The sequence below is a fragment of the Ranitomeya variabilis genome, chromosome 1 (assembly GCF_051348905.1).
Source record: "Ranitomeya variabilis isolate aRanVar5 chromosome 1, aRanVar5.hap1, whole genome shotgun sequence".
Taxonomy (NCBI): domain Eukaryota; kingdom Metazoa; phylum Chordata; class Amphibia; order Anura; family Dendrobatidae; genus Ranitomeya; species Ranitomeya variabilis.
The window spans coordinates 993130384-993156893 of NC_135232.1; the positions used below are offsets into that span (position 1 = coordinate 993130384).

General features: G+C 41.3%; 1 protein-coding gene across 3 annotated transcripts in view; it reads right to left on the reverse strand.

The window, feature by feature from the left end:
• Positions 1-26510, reverse strand: part of SPOCK3 (SPARC (osteonectin), cwcv and kazal like domains proteoglycan 3) — a 524762-nt gene that overhangs the window by 136171 nt on the left and 362081 nt on the right. For all 3 annotated transcript variants that reach the window (XR_013220006.1, XM_077279469.1, XM_077279470.1), the window contains exon 5: positions 1437-1563. Coding sequence is in view for 2 of the 3 variants with exons in the window: in XM_077279469.1 (XP_077135584.1) it covers positions 1437-1563 (127 nt within the window). In the remaining variant the exon portion in view is untranslated. The remainder of the gene's footprint in view (positions 1-1436; positions 1564-26510) is intronic.

A 26510-nucleotide genomic window follows, 5' to 3' on the forward strand; every position in this document is an offset into this window, starting at 1 on the left:
ACTGCAGACTTTACTTTTGAGGCTAAGTTCACATTAGTGTTCAGGAGGCTTTGTGCAGGGCTGCGTACATCCTCTGCTAAGCCCCGCCTAATTCTGCATACTTCTGCATGTGTCCTGCATACCTATCTTTAACATTGAGCATGCAGGACATGCAGATGTAAGTGGATGCATTGTTTTGACGCGCCCACCGACAGCACGGGAATGCAACAAGTTACTGACAGTGTTCCAGTGTTGAACGGTCAAATGGTACTGCTTATTACAGTAATGAATATGGACCCGACTCCACTCCCATAGGGGTGGAGCCGCATATTCATTACTGTAATGAGCGGTAACGTTGACCACTCAACGCTGGAAGAAGATGTCAGCTTCCGGAGACCGGAGATGCAGGGACCGCACCAGGAGCAGGTGAGTATAATGGGGAGGGGGAGCACTGCGCAATATTCACCTGTCCTCGTTCCGGGCACCGCTCCGTCTTCCGCGTCCTCTGCAGTGATGCTCAGGTCAGATGGCACGATGATGTGGTTAGTCCGCGCCCTCTGCCTGAACGTTAGTGAAGAGGATGCGGAAGACAGGTGACTATAGCAAGTGCCGGGGGCCTGAGCGACGAGAGGTGAGTAAGTGTTTTTTTTTTATTAATCGCAACAGCATATGGGGCAAATATCTCTATGGAGCATCTTATGGGGCCATAATCAACATTTGTGCAGCATTATATGGGGGCAAATATCTCTGAAGCATTTTATGGGGCCATAATCAATGTTTGTGCAGCACTATATGGGGCAAATATCTCTATGGAGCATCTTATGGGGCCATAATCAACATTTGTGCAGCATTGTATGGGGCAAATATCTCTAGGGAGCATCTTATGGGGCCCTTATTAACCTTTATGCAGTACTGTATGGGGCAAATGTGTCTATGGAGCATCTTATGGGGCCATTATTAACCTTTGTGCAGCATTATATGGGGCATATTTTAATATGGAGCATCTTATGGGGCCCATTATGAACTGTATGGAGCATCTTATGGGGCCCATCATGAACTGTATGGAGCATTATATAGGGCTCCTGATTCAATATGGATATTCAAAAACACTTAACCTACTGATATCTCACTTAATTTTACTTTTATTGGTACCTATTTTTATTTTTGAAATTTACTGGTAGCTGCTGCATTTTCCACCCTAGGCTTATATTCGAGTCATTAAGTTTTCCTGTTTTTTGTGTCAAAATTAGGGGGGTCGGCTTATACTCGGGACAGCTTATACTGGAGTATATACGGTACTTTCTTCTAGCAATGACTTCTTATGTAATGAGGCAGTACAACTTTTAGTATTTATATAAACACTAAGTACAGAAGGTAACACACATAACCTAGGATTGAAAATTGAAAGTATTCCAAAATAGTGTAAAGAATAAAACATAGCATAATTGATATCTTACCTTAGATAAATATGAATGGCCATCAGACCCACATACAGGATTTGTATAAGCTGCTGGACATTGTTTGCAACTGGAAGCAAGAGGAACACCTCTCCAGTACTTATAGCTTAATCCAGCTTCTTTCATGCTGTAATAAAATAGTCTTCATTAATAAGGTAAATGTAAACAAGCATGTTATTAATCTTTTGCTCACTTCTATTAACATTTCCAAATTAAAATGTTACCTTTAGTTTGCAGTTCTCTTTGACTGTATCAGGACTCATTTTTTGTGTAATGATTTGCAACTTTTACTAGCATCCTTCTGGTGTGCTTGCAATGCTCTGACTACTTTTTATTTTTTTGAAACGTGAGATTAACAAAGAAAGCAATTTTAGAATTGTTTCTCAACTTTTTTTGGGATGTTTGCTAGAGGTGAGTGAACCCTTCAATGTTCGGTTAGGCTACATTCGCTGAACTCCCCGATATTCGCTAAACACCATTCAATTCAATGGGAGGAAAAACCAAATGCAACACTTTCTGGGGGGGGGGGGCAAAGGTGACAAAACAGCTCAAATTAGGAGAAGATACCAGGAACAGTGGCATGACTTCCCCTATAGTTTTGATAACCAGCCAGTCAAAACTGACAGCTGCGGGCTGCAACCCTTAGCTGTCAGCATTAGCAAGACTGATTATAAAGAATACAGGGGTCCCACACTGTATTTTTTAAATTATTTAAATAATTTAAAAAAAACACCACGAGGATCACTCCATTTTTTGACTATCAGCCAAGCTAAAGCTGACAGCTGGGGGGCTGGTATTCTCATGCTCGCAAGGGGCCATGGATACTGGCCGCTCAGCCTAAAAAGAGAAGTCCGCAGCTGGCAGAAATGGTGCATCTATTGTGACCGTCTCTTCCCACTTGCCCTGTGGAGGTGGCAACTGTGGTTCATATTTGTGAGCTGATGTCACGTTTGTATTGTGACATCAAGCCCATGGCTTGGTAACGGAGAGGCGTCCATAAGATACGTATTCATTACTAATCCTATAGTTATATTGTAAATAAACACACAGCCATAATAAAGTCCTTAATTTGAATTAAATACAAAGTACACTTTTCCTTTTTTATTTAAAAATAATAAACACAATTATACTCACCTAACACCATTGAAGCCCTCGTCTCCTGTAATAAAAATAAAAAAACAACCATATCCCTCACCTGTCCGTCGTTCTGTCCCATGCTGTAATTCATGTCTGGGGATAAACTGTTTTCAACTTGGACAGTCCCAAGATGTGACTGCCCAAGCCGAGAATCAATGAGGAATAAGTTGCTGCAAACGTAGCATCAATGAACTAGCGGTGACATCATCGAGGTTACCGCAGGTCACTGAGGATGCATTCCCAGCAGGGACCCTGACCTGCGGTGACCTCAGAACTGTGAGAAAAAGTCTGCGAGTTCACCGCAGTTCAAGCTCAGTGAGTTCACATTGGTGAACTCACTGAGTTGAACTGCGCTGAAGTAACTGAGCTTGAACTGCGGTGAACTCACTTAATTTTTCTCATGGTGCTGAGGTTACCGTGGGTCAGTGGCTTGGCTGGGAACGCAGCCTCAGTGACCGGCGATAATCTCGATGGCGTCACCGCTAGTCACTGATGCTGTGTTTGCAGAAGCTCCTTCCTCAGTGGTTCTTAGCCTGGATGATCACATAGATACATAGATGTGCCCTTTTTTGGGGCAGCTGAGGACTGCTATTTTTAGCATGGGGGGTGATATCCATGGCTTGCTTTAGCTTGGCTGGTAGTCAAAAATACGGGGGGAACCCCACACATTTTTTAAAATTATTTATGTAAATATTTAAAAAATATGGTGTTGTAAGTTGTGACCCCTCTATTCTTGATAAACAGCCTTGCTTAACCTGATAGCTGAGGGCTGCAGCTGTCAGTTTTACTTGACTGGTTATCAAAAATACAGGGGAACCCCATTCCACTTTTATAGGGGGGCTCTACATCATTTTTTGGGGGTCCAGGAAAGGCTAAGCATACAGCTGTTAGCTGATATTAATAGCCTGGGAACCTTTATGAATATTATCTCTTTTCCAGAATATTAACATCAGCTCTCAGTGGTCGCTTTTCCCTCAGCTGTTTATGAAAACTACAGGGAACCTGTTGTGAACTATACTTTTTGGCTCCCTCTTGTGGTCACTAGTGATTTGGCACTTGGATTGTCTTTTACCAGGTTTGTGCTCACCTGCTTCGTTAGGCCTGGGGTGTTGCTATTTAAACTTCCTGGATTCTCAGTCCAGTGCCTGGCTTCGTTGTAATCAGTTCACTTCTGTTTGCTCCTGTCTTCAGGTCCTGGTTCTTTGCAAGATAAGCTAAGTCCTGCTTTCGTACTCTTGATAAGTTGCATTGTTCATATTTTTTGTCCAGCTTGTACAATATGTGATTCCTGTTATTGCTGGAAGCTCTAGGGGGGCTGATATTCTCCCCTCACACCGTCAGTCGGTTTGGGGGTTCTTGGATATTCAGCGTGGATATTTTGCAGGGTTTTTTGCTGACCATATAAGTCTTCTTACTATATTCTGCTATTAGTCAGTGGGCCTCTCTTTGCTAAATCTAGTTCATTCTTACGTTTGTCCTTTCTTCTTACCTCACCGTTATTATTTGTTGGGGGCTTGTATTACTTTGGGGTCTTTTCTCTGGAGGCAAGAGAGGTCTTATTTTCCCTGATAGGGGTAGTTAGTTCTCCGGCTGGCGCGAGACGTCTAGAATCAACGTAGGCACGTTCCCCGGCTGCTGTTAGTGTTTGCGCTAGGATCAGGTATATGGTCAGCCTAGTTACCACTTCCCTATGAGCTGGTATTTATGTTTTGCAGACTTTGCTGTAATCTTTGAGGTCCCCTGCCATTGGGATCATAAAAGGAACCCCACTCTTTTTTTTTCTTTTCTTTTTATATTTATTAACAAGTACCATAAAATACCCACCATAGGTAACCTTAGTTCTCAGCCTTCATGTATTTCAGTAGCTGGAAACGTAACCTTAAAACATTAACCTTAAAATTTCCCTCAAAGTTTCATATGAGGTTTATGGGCCTGAAAGCTGCAGGGAGACCCAGGGGCTGTAGACTCTGGTAACCGGAAAAGTTACCCGAGTTCAAGCCACTGGGTCTCACGGTAGCTCCAGTGCCGGGCTGTAGAATGCCAGAGTTCTGCACTTGCGTCCGTTCATCAGTATGACATTGGCATGTGCAAAATAAGAGAAACAGCTACTATGAACTCAGGTGACATTACTGCTTTTGTTGACAATTAAAAAAGTAATTGAAAAAAACCAGAGTGGAGGTCAACCGTAATTTTCATATTTAGCACAGTGAAAGCCGATGGCTGAGGGCTGATGTTAATATTCTGGGAAAGAGACAATATTCATAAAGTTTCACAGGCTATTAATATCAGCTCACAGCTGTATACCTAGCCTTTTCTGGACCCCCCCAAAAATGACATAGGCTCCCCTTATATTTAATACCTAGCAAAGGCTAGGCAGACAGCTGCAAGTGTAACACCCCAGGTAACCGGTTGTTACAGTGGCATTGCTTTCCTCATAAGTAGAGTGATGTCATGCTTGGAAGCTAGGAAGGATCCCTTTAACAGGTATTCAGCACATACAACACTGTTCTGACTCCAGGCCAGAAGGGGGAGCTCTACACTCGACTTCAGGGGAGCTGCTCTTTCTGGTTGGGAGGAGGAGTCAGTTGTAGGCAGTTGCTAGGCAGTTGGAGTTAGTCAGTTGGGGAGAGGAAAGTGAAGAGTTAGGAAGGAAAGCTGGGGCCATGCAGACGAGTGATTCTGCAGCTCCTGGGAAGGAAAGAGAGCAGAACAACTTGTAAATAGACTGAAAGGAGGAAGGAGCAAGGGCGAAGTGAAGAGCTGGAGAGAGAAGTTGCAACTGAACTTCCTCCATGCTGAGAGCATATACCGGTAGCCGGAAGACCGAGGTTGTGGGGGAAACTCTATGCCCCATGGCAGAAACCGGTGGACAGCTAGATTTCAAGTTACCTGACCACCATTAACACCCAAGGACACAGTAACAGATAGAGCCCAGGTTGTGATAGAGATCCTGTAAAAAGGCTCCAGTTACATGTTGTAAGGGATAGTGTCCTACCTAAAGGGGGACAGGGAGAGATCGTGGGACCTTGTGTGAAGCCTAAGGCAGCAAGGAACTACAACACAGCGCTAGAAGGAAGGCTTCCAACCCCACCTGGTTAGGGGGATTCTTGAGATGCTTCCAAGCTGGCCAGACCACCACCAGCACCTGTGATCCAGTACCCTGGACTGTGGCTGCCTGAATCACAGTAAAGAGGTAAAGAGACTGCAACCCTGTGTCCTCCATTTCTTACTAAACTACCTATCACCATCTTCATCTATTACACCAGGAGCCCTGGAAACCCAGCTTCACCTGTGTGAAGCCATACCATCCCTGCTGCCATAACATCACCCCAGTGGACCCCTTTAAGCAGCATCAGTCACCCCTGACCGAATACCACAGGGGGCATCACAAACTTTCATTATTCAACTAACCCCTTTAAAGACCGTCCCTTTCACATGGGCGCCCAGGGCCACGGACCGGCTCGCCGCTGCAGTGACACATCCCTTTAAGTACCAGACCCAGTACCCCATGGCCCTGGTGGGCGTTCCACAGTGATATTTTTAGCCTAGGAAGGGGCCATGGATATTGGCCCCCTCCCACACTAAAAACATCAGCTCTCAGCCACCCAGAAATAGTGCATCCACAAGATGAGCCAAATCTAGCACTTAGCCTTGCTCTTCCCACTTGCCCTGGTGCGGTGGCTATTGGTGTGATAGTTGGCTGGTTGATATGTATTTCAGGTGACATCAAGCCCAGAGTTTAGTAATGGAGAGATATCTATTAGATGCCCCCATTGCTAACCCCATAGTTATATTGAATAAAAAAATACACCCAGAAAAAAGACCTTTAATTGAAAGAATGTCACAGACTCCATTAATTAACCTAAAATAAACTATAGTCACGTCATCGCCCAGTCCACAGAAGCCATGACCTCCTGTAACAGAATTAAAATAGTAAACAACAAAATTACTTACCTGTCCGCCGAGAAGCAAATAATCCTTTTGTCCCGCTATGGGTCTAGATCTGCTAGAATTCAATTGCAGATTGCATTGTTGCATGATGCGACTATACAGTCTGCCATCGATCAGAGACACTGAGCAGTGTGCCAGTGCTGCTTAGTGTCTCACAGTGAACTCCTATTAGATGCGGCTTTTCTGGGGTGGTTGCCGGCTGATACTTTTAGGCTTGGGGCAATATCCATGGCTCTGTACAAGCCTGAGAATACCAGACCCCAGCTGTCTGTTTTAGCTTGTTTGATTGTCATAAATGGGGGGACCCCACAACATTTTATTTTTAATTATTCATTTAAATAATTAAAAAATATGGTATGGTGACCCATCTATTCTTGATAACCAGACTTGCTGAAGTTGACAGCTGAGGGATGCAGCCCAAAGCTGTAAGTTTTGCCTGGCTGGTTATCAAAAATACAGGGGAACCCCACATAATTTTTTTAAATGTATTTTTTATTATGCAGGCGGCAGGAAGCTGGTGAATACTCTCATCAGCCGCCGCCTGCTCTCAGTGTTAACAGTCGAATACAACTTTTAACATTATCTCCCGCTAGCGCGGATCGCAGCACGAGCAGGGGACAGTGATGTGAACTGACTTCACTTCAGTACCCAGTTTTAAGGAACAACATGAACAGTACAGCTGATTTCCAGGTGCCAGTATGTGTCACACTGATGACACACGGATGTGTGATGTCGGAAATTTAAACATGAATCCAAATGTGCAATGTTTGTGCTGAATTGGCAAACATTTTCCGTACAAATTCGCTCACCTCTAGTATTCACCATCCAAGAAAAGTAATGAAACGGTTTTAAACAGTTTGGGTTGTTATGGATGTGGTGATTACACACGTGTCATTTTTTAGGGTGCTGTTTTTTCCAAAATTAACTGATTTTATGCCCAAATTGCATTTTGATTTTTAACACTTAAGACTTATTTTATTTATTTTTTCCATATTCATTAATCCCACAAAGGACTATAACGTGATCCTTGGGTCACATTGTGTACGACACATTTTGTACAGTGCATTATTTGAACTGTCAATGTATGATTGACAGGCAGCCTATAATGGGAACTGATTGTCACCAATGTCTGTTATATAGAGCGTAAAGACGTAACTATTAAACTATCTCTTTCTGTGAAATACTGTAGAGTTCCAGAGTTAAATACACTTTATAAGGCTAGAATCATGCTGCCAGTGTCTGATAAATGCTGCACATGGAAGGTGATTAAGTGGATATCCGACCAGATAACAATTTACTGTTTATTTTACTTTTGTGTCCTTTTCAACTGAATTTGATCTCTTAGAAGCTATTGACATGTATTTAATTTAAATATATGATTGATTTTTGTTGGTTACTATTCTTTCCTTTAGTTGTTGAACTTGCTATATTTTATTATATGTCCTGGCAATTTTTAATCCTTTGTGAAATTCATGGCATACTACATATATTGCATGTACTCTTATTTCGTTTCCATTATTGATATACATAAAAGCAAAATAAAAAAGTCACTGGAAACCAGAAATTGAGTCATCAAATATGATGAATTACTAATTGAAATTACATGAAACAAAAATAGAAACTGATGTTTAATGTTTCAAGAAATGGATCTCTAGAAATATTTTGGCAGTGAGTAGTGTTGAGCATTCCGATACCGCAAGTATCGGGTATCGGCCGATACTTGCGGTATCGGAATTCCGATACCGAGATCCGATACTTTTGTGGTATCGGGAATCGGAATCGGAAGTTTCCAGTGTATGGTTCCCAGGGTCTGAAGGAGAGGAAACTCTCCTTCAGGCCCTGGGATCCATATGAATGTGTAAAATAAAGAATTAAAATCAAAAATATTGATATACTCACCTGTCCGGAGGCCCCTGGACATCACCGCTGGTAACCGGCAGCCTTCTTTGTTTAAAATGAGCGCGTTCAGCACCTTCCATGACGTCACGGCTTCTGATTGGTCGCGTGCCGCTCATGTGACCGCCACGCGACCAATCACAAGCCGCGACATCATCCCTCAGGTCCTAAATTCCCTTCTAGGAATTTAGGACCTGAGGGATGACGTCACGGCCTGTGATTGGTCGCGTGAGCGGTCACATGGGCGGCCGCGACCAATCACAAGCCGTGACGTCATCTAAGGCCCTGAACGCGCTCATTCTTAAGAAGGAAGGCTGCCGGAAAGAAGCGGGGCGCGTCCGAGGGTGAGTATATTCCTAATAGGAATATACTCACCCTCGGCTTCTTTCCGGCAGCCTTCCTTCCTAAGAATGAGCGCGTTCAGGGCCTTAGATGACATCACGGCTTGTGATTGGTCACGGCCGCCCATGTGACCGCCACGCGACCAATCACAAGAATTACAGCCTGGCTGTATGATTACAGCAATGTATATATTTCTCTGAAACCCTCCAGAGTTTCAGAGAAAATATACTTTAATGATCTGACCAGAGACCATAGTCAGAGTCAAGACTAGTCTGTCTCTGCTCACACCACCTTTTCCCAGCACCACTGCAGGTGATGAGCTGTCAACCACATCTAGCAGCACTGGAAACAGTCGTCAAGATGCAGAGCCAGACTAGTCTCATCTCAAACATTTTGGATCTTTAAAGATCTTGAAGTGACTCTTATATGTCACTTCAAGGAAACATAAAAATTTCTGCAATAATGCAATTCAAATTTGATTCATGCTGTCTTCAGGTTGGTCAAGAAAAATTAGATGTGAGGTTCTTTTTAAATAAGAAACTAATGTACAAAGATTCTGCCATTTTTAACCCCTTCACGACATGCACTGTACTGTGCATGTTGTGTCCCTCCCTTTGTTTGATGACTCCGACGCTGAGCCCACACCTTTCCCAGAACATATCAGCAGTATTGAACAGCTGACATGTGCCCCTAACAGCCGCACGTGGATTCGTGATCCACCCGTGGCTGTTAACCCATTAAATGCTGCTGTCAATCGCTGGACTAACCATTTGTGCATTAGAGCTATGAATAAGGGCTCATCATGAGTAAACTAGAACCACAACCCATAGAGTTAAATCCAAGATTTATTTCTAATGTCAGTTTTACTGGAGAAAATGTTGCCTTATTTGTTACTTTTTTTATGCCTGAATGGGTAATAATTTTGCTGAATCTTTAACCCCTTAACCCCCGATGCTTTTTTCGGTTTAGCATTTTCGTTTTTCACTCCCCTCCTTCACAGAGCAATAACTTTTTTATTTTTCCGTCAATATGGCCATGTGAGGGCTTATTTCTGTGGGATGAGTTGTACTGTTGAATGACACAGTTGGTTTTACCATGTCGGTACTAGAAAGTTCCAAGTGCGGTGAAATTGCAAACATAGTACAATCCCACACTTGTTTTTGGTTTGGATTTTTTGCTAGGTTAACTAAATGCTAAAACTGAATTGCTATTATGATTCTCCAGGTCTTTGCAAGTTCAAAGACACCAAACATATCAAGGTTCTTTGTTATCTAAGTGGTGAAAAAAAATTCCAAACTTTGCTAAAAAAATTTGTGCAATTTTCCCATACCCGTAGCGTCTCCATTTTTCGTGATTTCAGATTGGGTGAGGGCTTATTTTTTCCACGCCAAGCTTATGTTTTTAATGATACCATTTTGGTGCAGATACAATCTTTTGATAGCCTGTTTTTTAATTTTAATGCAATGTCATGGCGACTAAATAAACTTAATTTGGGCGTTTTTACTTTTTTCTCACTACGCCTTTAGCGATCAGGTTAATGCTTTTTTATGGATAGATCGGGCTGATCTGAACATGGTGATACTAAATATGTGTATGGTTTTTTATTGCTTTATTTTGAAAGGGGCGAAAGGGGGTGATTTAAAAGTTTATATTTATATTTTTTTTCATATTTTTAAAAACTTTTTTTTAGATACATCAATAGCTACTTCTTGGGAGGCATACTTCTTGGGAGGCAAGAAGCTGCCATAACTCGATTGCCTCTGCTACATAAAGGTGATGCTCAGATCGCCTCTATATAGCAGAATTACAACCTTGCTATGAGCGCCGACCACTGGGTGGCACTCACAGAAATCTGGCACCAACAACCATAGAGATCTCAAGGAGACCGCTGGTTGTCATGCCGATGCACTGATTACCCCCAATCATGTGACGGGTCACTGGTGTGCGCATTTCTGGCCAGACGGCCGGAAGTGCTTGTTAAACGCTGCTGTCAGAGTTTGACATCGGCGTTTTACTAGTTAATAGGTGCGGGTGGATCGAGATTCCACCTGCGCCTATTGCCGGAACATGTGAGCTGTTCAAAACAGCTGACATGTCCTGGCTTTGGTGCGGGCTCACCTCCGGAGCCCACATCAAAGCGGGGGATACTGCCATCGGATGTACTATTCCATCCGATGGCAGTAAGGGGTTAAATATGTCTACAAATATTACTTTTAATCAATTTTTCCTTTATACTTATTGGAATGCAACTGAGTAAAACTATACCAGATTAAAAAATAACAACACCGATCTACAAGTCAGGAAGAGGTCATCCTTCTGACTGCCACCACAGATGAAAAAAAAAGAGTTGCAGAGGATCTCCCCATCATAACTTTCATCAGAAGTGGATTATGGGGTGCTTGGTCTAGTAAATATGCATGCCACCATTTCTTGGCTTACTCAGGCTTGTGGCACTGTGCAAGTTGGATGTTTGTGACTCCAATGTATATTACAACTATTATGCCCACCCCCCACTCCTCATTAATGATGCATTATATTTTCCCTGATGACTCTTGTCACAAAGATGAAAGGCATTTTTAAGTAGCAGTAAACACTTGGAACTCTTCATTGCAGGAGTTAAAGGGAATCTGTCACCCCATTTTAGGTCTGTAAGCTAAGGCCACCGGCATCAGGGGCTTATCTACAGCATTCTGTAATGCTGCAGAGAAGCCCCTGATGTAACCTGAAAGAGAAGAAAAAGAAGTTAGATTATACTCACCCAGGGGCGGTCCCGGTGCGGTCCGATGGGCATCGCCTCCCATCTTCATACGATGATGTCCTCTTCTTTTCTTCCTGCCACGGTGACAGATTCCCTTTAAACCAGGGGCACAACATATAATGCACAGAAATTTCACTTGGCAACCCCTGTCCACCACCCCAAAAAAAGTCACTGCTGACACCTTGGTGCACAATATTCATAAGACCGGATGAGATCTGAACTTTATTTTAAATGCATTGTTGGTTATAACCACAGTCTATTGCATTGCCTGATACTATGCTAGATGATATGATGAGGTAACATTAGCTACAATCGTATAGAACTACCCAAAGGCTCTTCTCACCTGACATGATCCACTTGCTTTTGTTAGTGTGTTGATTTATTTAATGATTCAAATTGAGACATGTGTATTTTTTAACAGCATGCATTACAAGTTATGTTTTAGTCAATTTTTCTTTATTGGTTATGGGCAGAAATGTAGATTTTTTAAAAATAAAAGCACTCATGAATGTATATTAGTTCTTTCCAAGCAGCAATCCACAACCAGTTTTCACTCCAGGTTCACAAAATGACATGCTTGGATCTCTACATTCTAAAGCAAAAAGTTAATAAATGCGTCTCAAAGCAGGTTAGACACTTGGAACAAAATGTGCCAAAAAATAGGCACAAATAAATTGCAAAATGTGGACCATTGTATCAAGCTGGATCAATTACAGTTGTAGATAAGGGGCCCATAACCATGAATAGATGATGGCTGACAGCAATGTCAGACTAAAAATATTCTTAAAAAAGCTAAATCTAATCTTCTTCATAGGCTGAAAGTGAACAAGAAAATGACGGTACAATACATACCAGGTGGCAATAGGATTAGCCTTTCCTGGGTTTGTATGAAAAGTTAAAAAATCTGTAGTAACTACTCGACGACATAAAATGTACTGTGAATAGAAAAGCTATACCTCTATACTTGTCATATATAGCTCCCTATTAGTTCTAAATATTTACATACGGTTGATTTATGTTCATATTTCATATATCAGATGTGTTTTTGAGCAACCTAGAATTTAGTTGTGATCATTTATGATAAATATTTTCATTAATGAACTCAGGTGCTTTATCAGTTATGGAAACATAGCTTCTAGCAAGCAAACTCACATGCATTTATTAAATTGCTAGATCCACAACATTGATTAAACTGTCATTTATGGAAGGATATTTTTCTTCACACTGTGAAGATAAATTAGCAAATGTCTCTATAGTTTCTTTTCCTCCAAAATGACACTGACAGTTTATAATGAGCTATAATTACAAATAACTCTAGAGATTTTAAGTCACATTTAAACACGTTGACCTTGTCTTCAGTCTATTATGTTATATGAATTTTAACTAATAATTGTGCAATATATTTAATTAATTAAGTAATGGATATGTCTCACTTTTACAGCACCAAAGCTCATTGTCACATGCCCTTTTATTACTATTGATTGATTAAGATATTGCAACAACCCCCCAAAAAATAGTTGCTAACAGTCAAATGTTAAGTGTCCTATATGAACATATGCACAGGAACAATGAATATGTAGCAGACACAATTCATGTCACATAAAAAATAATACAAATTGTATTACCAATGACAGAGTTAACTACAGGACAAAGACGTTTGGCGAAACATAGGTGTTTTTGTGGTGAGTAACTCTTTACATGCCTTCATTTACTCCATATACCTTTTCTGTGTATATATTTTTATAGGCACTGGCACTCTCAATATCTCCTTCATATTTATCTTGGGATACTATTTGTAGATTCATAGGTGTCCAATTCTGTTTGTAGATATGAAAAGTTCACCCACCTGTTGTTATTTTTATGTGTTGTGTGTTGTGATTTTTACTGTCATTTAAAAAAATGTTTCACATTTTAATGTGACATGAAATGCGACATGCATTGTGCTTTACACATTGTTTTTTATCTTGCACATTGAATTATTATATTAGTAATGCAACTTTTGTATTCTCCTCTTAGGCTACGTTCACATTTGCGTTGTGCGCCGCAGCGTCGGCGCCGCAGCGCACAACGCAAACAAAAACGCGGCAAAACGCACGCTAAAACGCTGCGTTTTGCGCCGCATGCGTCCTTTTTGGCCGAAAGTTGGACGCAAAAAAAATGCAACTTGAAGCGTTTCTTGCGTCCAACGCTTGCGGCCATGCGGCGCAAAACGCAGCACAACGCATGTCCATGCGCCCCCATGTTAAATATAGGGGCGCATGATGCATGCGGCGATGCTGCGGCGCCCGACGCTGCGGCGCTGACCGCAAATGTGAACGTAGCCTTAGGCCTTACCAGACTTGTGTACTTACTTTTGAAAATTTATTTTAGAATGATTGTATAATCAAAGATACTAAGCTAAGCAGTTATGTAGATCCATTTAAAAGGTTTTTTTTTAAATAGGGCATATTTTAACCCTTAAGTGGCATTTTTCATATATTTATTATGGATGTGTTTGCTCACTGTATCATGACAATGATATTTAGGATGTTAGGAATGGGGTATCACTTCCCAAATCCCTTCTACCCCCTCACAACACTATTGCTGGGCCAATGGATTGCTTTTAACCCCTTCATAACATGAGCAGTACTGAGCCCATATCTTTCCTGACACATGTCAGCTGTTTTGAACAGCTGACATGTGCCCCTACCAGCTGCGGGTGGAATCGTGATCCACCTGAGGCTGTTAACCCTTTAAATGCAACTATCAATCGCTGACAGCGGCATTTAATGTGATCGCGTGGAAGCACGTCACTAGTTCCGCACATCGGTGACCCCGTCACATGATCGCGGGTCACCGATGGGTCGGCATGACAACCAGAGGTCTCCAGCAGACCTCTATGGTTGTCATTGCCAGATTGCTATGAGAACTGCCCAGTGGTCGGCACTCATAGCAAGTGAGTAATTCTGCTACATACAGGCAATCTGATCATCGCCTGTGTGTAGCAGAGGCGATAAGGTTATCACAGCTTCTAGTCTCCCATGAAGACTTTTGAAGCATGCAAAAAGCTAAAAAAAGTTTTTAAAAATATTAAAAAAATAAAAAAGTATAAAAAGTTCAAATCACCCCATTCAAAATAAAACAAATAATATAAAAAAAATGTACACATGTGTGTGAATATCCTCTGGATTCTTTCAACATTCTTAAAACATACTGATATGTACATTGACTATTAAGTTAAACTGATTGTGTGTTTGACATAGGGAAATAAGGAAATCTCTGTCCAGTGTTGCAAAACGTTTTAGCTGTACATAATTAATAGAAAGTAAAATAAATTAAACAATGGTATACATATATATATATATATATATATATATATATATATATATATATATATATGTTATGGTTCTCAATGGCAAGAGAACATAGCCCAGCAAACATAAGAACTAGCTCTTGGAAGGATGGAAACTAAACTGACCATGAACTAAACCTGCCGCACAACTAACAGTAGCCGGGTAGCGTAGCCTGCGTTTTATCCCTAGACGCCCAGCGCCGGCCGGAGGACTAACTAATCCTGGCAGAGGAAAATATAGTCCTGGCTCACCTCTAGAGAAATTTCCCCGAAAGGCAGACAGAGGCCCCCACAAATATTGGCGGTGATCTTAGATGAAATGACAAACGTAGTATGAAAATAGGTTTAGCAAAATTGAGGTCCGCTTACTAGATAGCAGGAAGACAGAAAGGGTACTTTCATGGTCAGCTGAAAACCCTATCAAAATACCATCCTGAAATTACTTTAAGACTCTAGTAATAACTCATAACATCAGAGTGGCAATTTCAGATCACAAGAGCTTTCCAGACACAGTAACGAAACTACAGCTGTGAACTGGAACAAAATGCAAAAACAAACAAGGACTAAGTCCAACTTAGCTGGGAGTTGTCTAGCAGCAGGAACATGCACAGAAAGGCTTCTGATTACAATGTTGACCGGCATGGAAGTGACAGAGGAGCAAGGCTAAATAGCGACTCCCACATCCTGATGGAAACAGGTGAACAGAGAGGATGATGCACACCAGTTCAATTCCACCAGTGGCCACCGGGGGAGCCCAAAATCCAATTTCACAACAGTACCCCCCCCTCAAGGAGGGGGCACCGAACCCTCACCAGAACCACCAGGGCGATCAGGATGAGCCCTATGAAAGGCACGGACCAAATCGGAGGCATGAACATCAGAGGCAGTCACCCAAGAATTATCCTCCTGACCGTATCCCTTCCATTTGACCAGATACTGGAGTTTCCGTCTGGAAACACGGGAGTCCAAGATTTTTTCCACAACGTACTCCAACTCGCCCTCAACCAACACCGGAGCAGGAGGCTCAACGGAAGGCACAACCGGTACCTCATACCTGCGCAATAATGACCGATGAAAAACATTATGAATAGAAAAAGATGCAGGGAGGTCCAAACGGAAGGACACAGGGTTAAGAATCTCCAATATCTTGTACGGGCCGATGAACCGAGGCTTAAACTTGGGAGAAGAAACCCTCATAGGGACAAAACGAGAAGACAACCACACCAAGTCCCCAACACAAAGCCGAGGACCAACCCGACGCCGGCGGTTGGCAAAAAGCTGAGTCTTCTCCTGGGACAACTTCAAATTGTCCACTACCTGCCCCCAAATCTGATGCAACCTCTCCACCACAGCATCCACTCCAGGACAATCCGAAGATTCCACCTGACCAGAAGAAAATCGAGGATGAAACCCCGAATTACAGAAAAAGGGAGACACCAAGGTGGCAGAACTGGCCCGATTATTGAGGGCAAACTCCGCTAAAGGCAAAAAAGCAACCCAATCATCCTGATCTGCAGACACAAAACACCTCAAATATGTCTCCAAGGTCTGATTCGTCCGCTCGGTCTGGCCATTAGTCTGAGGATGGAAAGCAGACGAGAAAGACAAATCTATGCCCATCCTAGCACAGAATGCTCGCCAAAATCTAGACACGAATTGGGTACCTCTATCAGAAACGATATTCTCCGGAATACCATGCAAACGGACCACATTTTGAAAAAACAGAGGAACCAACTCGGAAGAAGAAGGCAACTTAGGCAGGGGAACCAAATGGACCATCTTAGAGAAACGATCACACACCACCCAGATGACAGACATCTTCTGAGAAACAGGAAGATCCGAAATAAAATCCATCGAGATGTGCATCCAGGGCCTCTTCGGGATAGGCAAGGGCAACAACAATCCACTAGCCCGAGAACAACAAGGCTTGGCCCGAGCACAAACGTCACAAGACTGCACGAAGCCTCGCACATCTCGAGACAGGGAAGGCCACCAGAAGGACCTTGCCACCAAATCCCTGGTACCAAAGATTCCAGGATGACCTGCCAACGCAGAAGAATGAACCTCAGAAATGACTTTACTGGTCCAATCATCAGGAACAAACAGTCTACCAGGTGGGCAACGATCAGGTCTATCCGCCTGAAACTCCTGCAAGGCCCGCCGCAGGTCTGGAGAAACGGCAGACAATATCACTCCATCCTTAAGGATACCTGTAGGTTCAGAATTACCAGGGGAGTCAGGCTCAAAACTCCTAGAAAGGGCATCCGCCTTAACATTCTTAGAACCCGGCAGGTAGGACACCACAAAATTAAACCAAGAGAAAAACAACGACCAGCGCGCCTGTCTAGGATTCAGGCGTCTGGCGGACTCAAGATAAATTAGATTTTTGTGGTCAGTCAATACCACCACCTGATGTCTAGCCCCCTCAAGCCAATGACGCCACTCCTCAAAAGCCCACTTCATGGCCAAAAGCTCCCGATTCCCAACATCATAATTCCGCTCGGCGGGCGAAAATTTACGCGAGAAAAAAGCACAAGGTCTCATCACGGAGCAATCGGAACTTCTCTGCGACAAAACCGCCCCAGCTCCGATTTCAGAAGCATCGACCTCAACCTGAAAAGGAAGAGCAACATCAGGCTGACGCAACACAGGGGCGGAAGAAAAGCGGCGCTTAAGCTCCCGAAAGGCCTCCACAGCAGCAGGGGACCAATCAGCAACATCAGCACCCTTCTTAGTCAAATCAGTCAATGGTTTAACAACATCAGAAAAACCAGCAATAAATCGACGATAAAAGTTAGCAAAGCCCAAAAATTTCTGAAGACTCTTAAGAGAAGAGGGTTGCGTCCAATCACAAATAGCCTGAACCTTGACAGGATCCATCTCGATGGAAGAGGGGGAAAAAATATATCCCAAAAAGGAAATCTTTTGAACCCCAAAAACGCACTTAGAACCCTTCACACACAAGGAATTAGACCGCAAAACCTGAAAAACCCTCCTGACCTGCTGGACATGAGAGTCCCAGTCATCCGAAAAAATCAAAATATCATCCAGATACACAATCATAAATTTATCCAAATAATCACGGAAAATGTCATGCATAAAGGACTGAAAGACTGAAGGGGCATTTGAAAGACCAAAAGGCATCACCAAATACTCAAAGTGGCCCTCGGGCGTATTAAATGCGGTTTTCCACTCATCCCCCTGCTTAATTCGCACCAAATTATACGCCCCACGAAGATCTATCTTAGAGAACCACTTGGCCCCCTTTATGCGAGCAAACAAATCAGTCAGCAGTGGCAACGGATATTGATATTTAACCGTGATTTTATTCAAAAGCCGATAATCAATGCACGGCCTCAAAGAGCCATCTTTCTTAGCCACAAAGAAAAAACCGGCTCCTAAGGGAGATGACGAAGGACGAATATGTCCCTTTTCCAAGGACTCCTTTATATATTCTCGCATAGCAGCATGTTCAGGCACAGACAGATTAAATAAACGACCCTTAGGGTATTTACTACCCGGAATCAAATCTATGGCACAATCGCACTCCCGGTGCGGAGGTAATGAACCAAGCTTAGGTTCTTCAAAAACGTCACGATATTCAGTCAAGAATTCAGGAATCTCAGAGGGAATAGATGATGAAATGGAAACCACAGGTACATCCCCATGCGTCCCCTTACATCCCCAGCTTAACACAGACATAGCTTTCCAGTCAAGGACTGGGTTATGAGATTGCAGCCATGGCAATCCAAGCACCAACACATCATGTAGGTTATACAGCACAAGAAAGCGAATAATCTCCTGGTGATCCGGATTAATCCGCATAGTTACTTGTGTCCAGTATTGTGGTTTATTGCTAGCCAATGGGGTGGAGTCAATCCCCTTCAGGGGTATAGGAGTTTCAAGAGGCTCCAAATCATACCCACAGCGTTTGGCAAAGGACCAATCCATAAGACTCAAAGCGGCGCCAGAGTCGACATAGGCATCCGCGGTAATAGATGATAAAGAACAAATCAGAGTCACAGATAGAATAAACTTAGACTGTAAAGTGCCAATTGAAACAGACTTATCAAGCTTCTTAGTACGCTTAGAGCATGCTGATATAACATGAGTTGAATCACCGCAATAGAAGCACAACCCATTTTTTCGTCTAAAATTCTGCCGTTCACTTCTGGACAGAATTCTATCACATTGCATATTCTCTGGCGTCTTCTCAGTAGACACCGCCAAATGGTGCACAGGTTTGCGCTCCCGCAGACGCCTATCGATCTGGATAGCCATTGTCATGGACTCATTCAGACCCGCAGGCACAGGGAACCCCACCATAACATCCTTAATGGCATCAGAGAGACCCTCTCTGAAATTCGCCGCCAGGGCGCACTCATTCCACTGAGTAAGCACAGCCCATTTACGGAATTTCTGGCAGTATATTTCAGCTTCGTCTTGCCCCTGAGATAGGGACATCAAGGCCTTTTCCGCCTGAAGTTCTAACTGAGGTTCCTCATAAAGCAACCCCAAGGCCAGAAAAAACGCATCCACATTGAGCAACGCAGGATCCCCTGGAGCCAATGCAAAAGCCCAATCCTGAGGGTCGCCCCGGAGCAAAGAAATCACAATCCTGACCTGCTGAGCAGGATCTCCAGCAGAGCGAGATTTCAGGGACAAAAACAACTTGCAATTATTTTTGAAATTTTGAAAGCAAGATCTATTCCCCGAGAAAAATTCAGGCAAAGGAATTCTAGGTTCAGATATAGGAACATGAACAACAAAATCTTGTAAGTTTTGAACTTTCGTGGTGAGATTATTCAAACCTGCAGCTAAACTCTGAATATCCATCTTAAACAGGTGAACACAGAGCCATTCCAGGATTAGAAGGAGAGAGAGAGAGAAAGGCTGCAATATAGGCAGACTTGCAAGAGATTCAATTACAAGCACACTCAGAACTGAGAAAAAAATAAATAAATCTTCAGCAGACTTCTCTTTTCTCTCCTTTCTCTGTCAATTAATTTAACCCTTTTAGGCCGGTCAAACTGTTATGGTTCTCAATGGCAAGAGAACATAGCCCAGCAAACATAAGAACTAGCTCTTGGAAGGATGGAAACTAAACTGACCATGAACTAAACCTGCCGCACAACTAACAGTAGCCGGGTAGCGTAGCCTGCGTTTTATCCCTAGACGCCCAGCGCCGGCCGGAGGACTAACTAATCCTGGCAGAGGAAAATATAGTCCTGGCTCACCTCTAGAGAAATTTCCCCGAAAGGCAGACAGAGGCCCCCACAAATATTGGCGGTGATCTTAGATGAAATGACAAACGTAGTATGAAAATAGGTTTAGCAAAATTGAGGTCCGCTTACTAGATAGCAGGAAGACAGAAAGGGCACTTTCATGGTCAGCTGAAAACCCTATCAAAATACCATCCTGAAATTACTTTAAGACTCTAGTATTAACTCATAACATCAGAGTGGCAATTTCAGATCACAAGAGCTTTCCAGACACAGTAACGAAACTACAGCTGTGAACTGGAACAAAATGCAAAAACAAACAAGGACTAAGTCCAACTTAGCTGGGAGTTGTCTAGCAGCAGGAACATGCACAGAAAGGCTTCTGATTACAATGTTGACCGGCATGGAAGTGACAGAGGAGCAAGGCTAAATAGCGACTCCCACATCCTGATGGAAACAGGTGAACAGAGAGGATGATGCACACCAGTTCAATTCCACCAGTCGCCACCGGGGGAGCCCAAAATCCAATTTCACAACATATATATATATATATATATATATATATATATATATATATATATATATATATATATATTCCTAAAAAAATAAAGGGAACACTAAAATCCCACATCCTAGATATCAATGAATGAGATATTCCAGTTGAAAATCTCTATTCATTGCATAGTGGAATGTGTTGAGAGTAATAAAACCTAAAAATTATCAATGCAAATCAGAACTAATATCCCACAGAGGTCTGGAGTTGGAATGATGCTCAGTCAAAGTGGAAAATGAAGTTACTGGCTGATCCAACTTCAGTGGAAATGCCTCAAGACAAGGAAATGATGTTCAGTAGTGTGTGTGGCCTCCACATGCCTGTATGACCTCCCTACAATGCCTGGGCATGTTCCTGATGCGCCAGCGGATGGTCTCCTGAGGGATCTCCTCCCAGACCTGGACTAAAGCATCTAGACAGTCTGTGGTGCAACATGACGTTGGTGCATGGTGCGAGACATGATGTCCCAGATGTGTTCAATCAGATTCAGATCTGGGGAACAGGCAGGCCAGTCCATAGCTTCAATGCCTTCATCTTGCAGGAACTGCTAACACACTCCAGCCACATGAGGTCAGCATTGTCCTGCATTAGGAGGAACCAAGGGCCAACCGCACCAGGGGTCTGAGGATCTTATCTCGGTACCTAATGGCAGTCAGGCTACCTCTGGCGAGCACACAATTTTTGAGTGTGTCTTGATAATTGCCAATAATTTCCATCTGTTGTCTATTACATTTGCACAACAGCATGTGAAATTGATTGTCAAACAGTGTTGCATCCTAGGTGGACAGTTTGATTTCACAGAAGTTTGATTTACTTGGAGCTATATTCTGTTGTTTAAGTGTTCCCTTTATTTTTTGAGCAATGTATATATACAGTATATATCTGGCAAAAATTAAGCGGCCACTAAAAAATGTTCAGTTTGTCTGATTTTTCTCTTTATATGTATATTTTTGAGTAAAATGTAAATTGTTCTTTATACTATAAACTTCTGACAACATGTGTCCGAATTTTAAAGCTATAATTTTTTTTTTCTGAAAAGGAGAAATGGTCAAAATAAAAACAAAACAAAACAGTGCTTTCATACCTCAAATAATGCAAATAAAACAAGTTCATAATTATTTAGAAAAAACAATACTAATGTTTTAACTTAGGAAGAAAAATAGAATAGAACAATAATCTAAAAAGTGAGAAAATGCCCATGGAACAAAGAGATTTTATGAAAGAAGCCATTACTTTTTTGTTAACACACAATTATTTTGCTTGTAAAGGACAGTTTCACCTGCAGAGGTGGGGGAGTGCAATGGGGATTAAATTCACACCAAGTTGGTCTAATCTGTACTTCGATTTATGGGAAGAATGAAGTGTAGCGAAGATGCCAAACTTGGTGTGGATTTGTTTCCCTGGATGCATTTTATAAATGGTGTATTTTTATTTGGACTGGTTGGGTCAATTATTGCAAATTTTTTAAAAATCTTAATAATCTTAATGTCTCCGTATTTCCAAGCAATAAATTTAGCATTTATTTTTCTGAATAGAAAAATGGTCAAAATGAAACAAAACAAAACAGTGCTTTCAGACCTCTAATAATGCAAAGAAAACAAGTTCAGAATCATTTAGAAACAACAATACTAATGTTTTAACTTGGGAAGAGTTCAGAAATCAATATTTTGTGGAATAGCCATGATTTTTAATCACAGCTTTCATGCGTCTTGGCATGCTTTCCACCAGTCTCTCACACTGCTTCTGGCGCAAAAATGTAAGCAGTTCTTCTTTGTTTGATGGCTTGTGAGTATCCATCATCCTCTTGATTACATTCCAGAGGCTTTCAATGGGGTTCAGGTCTGGAGATTGGACTGCCCATGACAGGGTTTTTATGTGGTGGTCTCTTAATTTTTGCCAGAGCTGTATATACACACACACATAAAAAAGCAAATTAAATCAGTTTCAGCACTTTTTCTGTTTGAACATCTTGGAGTGCTGCATCTATTTAATTGTTTTCCCTATTAATGAAGGAGTTTCCCTGATGTGTGTACTTTATTTTTTCTATATTTGCTTGCCTTGGGCTATGAAATAAGTTGACTGAAACTTTACTTGTGAATGTCTAATATGAGAATATATATAATTAGGGTTCTGACATTTATCATAGCAGAATTAGCATTAAAGTTTTTTGGATACCAGAAACGTGTACAAAACACATATTTATACATTTATCAAATCTAAATTATGTGCGGCTAAACAAAAGAAGTAATTGAAGAAATCCCTTCAGATTATGATGTGAATTACTGATTATACTTTGTAAATTACATTGGTATAAAACATATTTTCCATTATCAACCATAATTAAATACCATATGTCAAGAAATTGAGCAATTCTCATATGATGGACTTATGTTCTTTTTTTTACAACAAAGGTACATCATTAAATTGGCTGATGCTCATTAGTATCCACGATTCGAATTCCCAGCACGTGTGATCATACGATAGAAAACAGTGTGGTTATCATTTTTCTAGAACCTTCAGGGAAATTTCAAGAACATTCCTTGCATTAAAATGTTATTATCTTAGCATTATGCAATGACTTATTACAATTTGTACTTTAACCCCTTCATGACTTTGGGATTTTCTGTTTTTCCGTGTTTGTTTTTCACTCCCCTCCTTCCCAGAGCCATACCTTTTTTATTTTCCTGTCAATATGGCCATGTGAGGGCTTATTTTTTGCGGGACGAGTAGTTGTACTTTTGAACAACGTCATTGGTTTTACCATGACGTGTACTAGAAAATGGAAAAAATTTCCAAGTGCGGTTAAATTGCAAAAAAATGCAATCCCATGCGTGTTTTTTGTTTGGCTTTTTTGATAGGTTCACTAAATGCTAAAACTGACCTGCCATTATGATTCTCCAGGTCAGTACGAGATCATAGACACCAAACATGTCTAAGTTATTTATTATCTAAGTGATGAAAAAATTCCAAACATTGCTAAAAAAAAAAAAATTGTGCCATTTTCCGATACCTGTAGCGTCTCCATTTTTCGTGATCTGGGGTCGGGTGAGGGATTTTTTTTGCATGCCGAGCTGATGTTTTTAGTGATACCATTTTGGTGCAGATATGTTCTTTTGATCGCTCGTTATTGCATTTTAATGCGACCAAAAAAAAAATGTAATATTGGCGTTTCTAATTTGTTTCTTGCTATGCCATTTAGCGATCAGGTTAATCCTTTTTTTATTGATAGATCAGGTGCTTCTGAATGCTGCGATACCAAATATGTCTATATTTTATTTTATTTTTTTGTTTTATTTTGAATGGGGCGAAAGGAGGGTGATTTAAACTTTTATATTTTTTTTATTTATTTCATATTTTTTTAATTTTTCTTTAATTTTGCCATGCTTCAATAGCCTCCATGGGAGGCTAGAAGCTTGCATAGCCTGATCAGCTCTGCTACATAGCAGCGATCATTAGATTGCTCCTATGTAGATTAATTACAGGCTTGCTATGAGCGCCGACCACAGGGTGGCGCTCACAGCAAACCAGCATCAGTAACCATAGAGGTCTCAAGGACCTCTATGGTTACTATCCTGATGTATTGCTGACCCCCGATCATGTGACGGGTTCGGCGATGCGCGCATTTCCGGCTGTGCGGCCGGATGCGGTAGTTAAATGCCGCTGTCAGTGTTTGACAGCGGCATTTAACTAGTTAATAGCGATGGGTGGTTCGCGATTCCTCTCGCCGCTATTGCGCGCACATGTTAGCTGTTCAAAACAGCTGACATGTCTCGGCTTTGATGTGGGCTCACCGCCGGAGACCGCATCAAAATGGGGGTTCTGACCTCGGACGTACTATCCCGTCCGAGGTCAGAAAGGGGTTAAAGGGGTGGGATTGATCAAGGGTGTATGGACTTGTCAGTATTATCCTGCTTAATTCTTTTGGCCCATTTTGGTTTCATATTGCTGGCCTGAATTGACCATAGCCTAATATTATATTTCCAACTGTAGCTAATCATTGAATAACTGTTCATAAGAATGTTAATTCTCAATTATCCATCACTGTAAATATGTCAATCATCTGGAACAAGCAAAACGTTCGACTATCAACTGATCGGATAACTTATGACGGCAAAAAAAAAGGCCTATTGATATCAGTAACACACTGACCTACGTAAACTGGGGATGTGCTGCTGAAAAAATTATACTGTAAGTGGTGAGAACGATAGTGTTTCTGCACTGAGCGGCTTGTGAATAGTTGATCAGCGCTAGTTAATGGTGCATTGATGGACCAGCATGACGGAATGCAGTATAACAGGTCAGGAAGGGAAGGATAACAAGTCAGAAAGGCAATAAACAACCAGAGATCATTGTTCCTTATCTCTGAAAACACTTGTTCTCTGCACAGGATGGTATTGAGAACACTTCATCTTAACTTGAGTATCCTACATTTAGGAGGCACTGCGATAGTAGAAAGATATGTATATTTTTGCCAAATGGATTATGAATTAAAGTTCTGAATCTGTGAAGTTACTTAATAAGATGAAATGCACAAAAAAGTCAGCCGAGTACAGTATCTTATATGTATGCAGATGTACTGACTGGCCATGAAAAATGACATTGGGAAATGAAAAATTGGGCAAGTTAAATTTCATAATTCACCATGTCCTTTGTTCTGATGGGAAACAAGTTGCTCTTCTGCTTATTAAAACACAGGAGCAGATAATTGAATGTGATAGCTGTCGATTGACCAACAGTTATTGAAGATCTAGCATAGAATAACTGCACATTTTGGTGACAACCTACAAATAGGAGTAAATATTAAGATAAGGTTTCACTTGTCCATAAAATGAGAAAGTGACTTCTAATTATAAAAAACATGTACTCTATTAAAAGAGTCTTGGGAACTAAAAATCAGTTACCTGAAAAAAATAAATGTGCTTGCTTTGTCCCAATGAATTGCAATATGACATAGATGGTTACTGGAAGTATGTAAAATTGTGTTAACACCAGACATTGGACGTTAATATTGGAATTAAGACGTCTGCTATAATTGTGGATTTCCCACTAGCTGAGATCCAAGAATATAGTTTTTGTAATGTGACTATAAGACCATCTTAACATATCTATGCACAGACTAGTCTCCTGATCTGAACTCAACAGCATCATAGGCATACACAAGGCTGTGAACTGGGGTTCGGAGAAAGTAGACATGGATGTATGAAACAAGTCTAACATATATAACAAAGATTAGCTTTTTTTGATGATACAGTTTATTTTACAAAAGCAGGCACAGATACTATGAAAGGATCATTTTAATGTAAAACTATTATCATTGAATCAGTTTCCAGAACATAGAAAAGATTAATAGCTTTTTTCACTACGCAATAAACAAATTTGCCAAATTCACCATGGTGGCGAATTTGGCCTCATATGTTTTTTAAAGTGTAAAAACTATCTACAGTGTCAGGGAGGGCAGTGAAAACCAACTATAATGAGGTGGAAAGCACATGAAGAGGAAAAAAGTGCAGGCTAAATATATAAATTAATATTATGTATTCTAAAGAAAAAAATAAGACTGGACATAATTTCAATTTTTTCAGTGGACAAGTTATTTGATAAATGAATAATTACACTTTGTCAGAAAGTTTTAGTTTCCTCTTGTAAAATTTTTTATTGACTCTCCTATTGTTTCATTTATTTATAACCAAACCATATAACAGTACACTAAAATAAAGGAAAACTTAACCTGTAGAAACATTTTGGGCTGCTTCCAAATAACAGCATTCAGTATTGTATTTGCAGCTGTTTCTTGTGCAGTTGAGCCAAGGCTCAGTTTTAGGTCAGGTTTCTGTTTTTAGTACCTATTTATGGAAATCTATCATAAATATCATTGCTTTACATA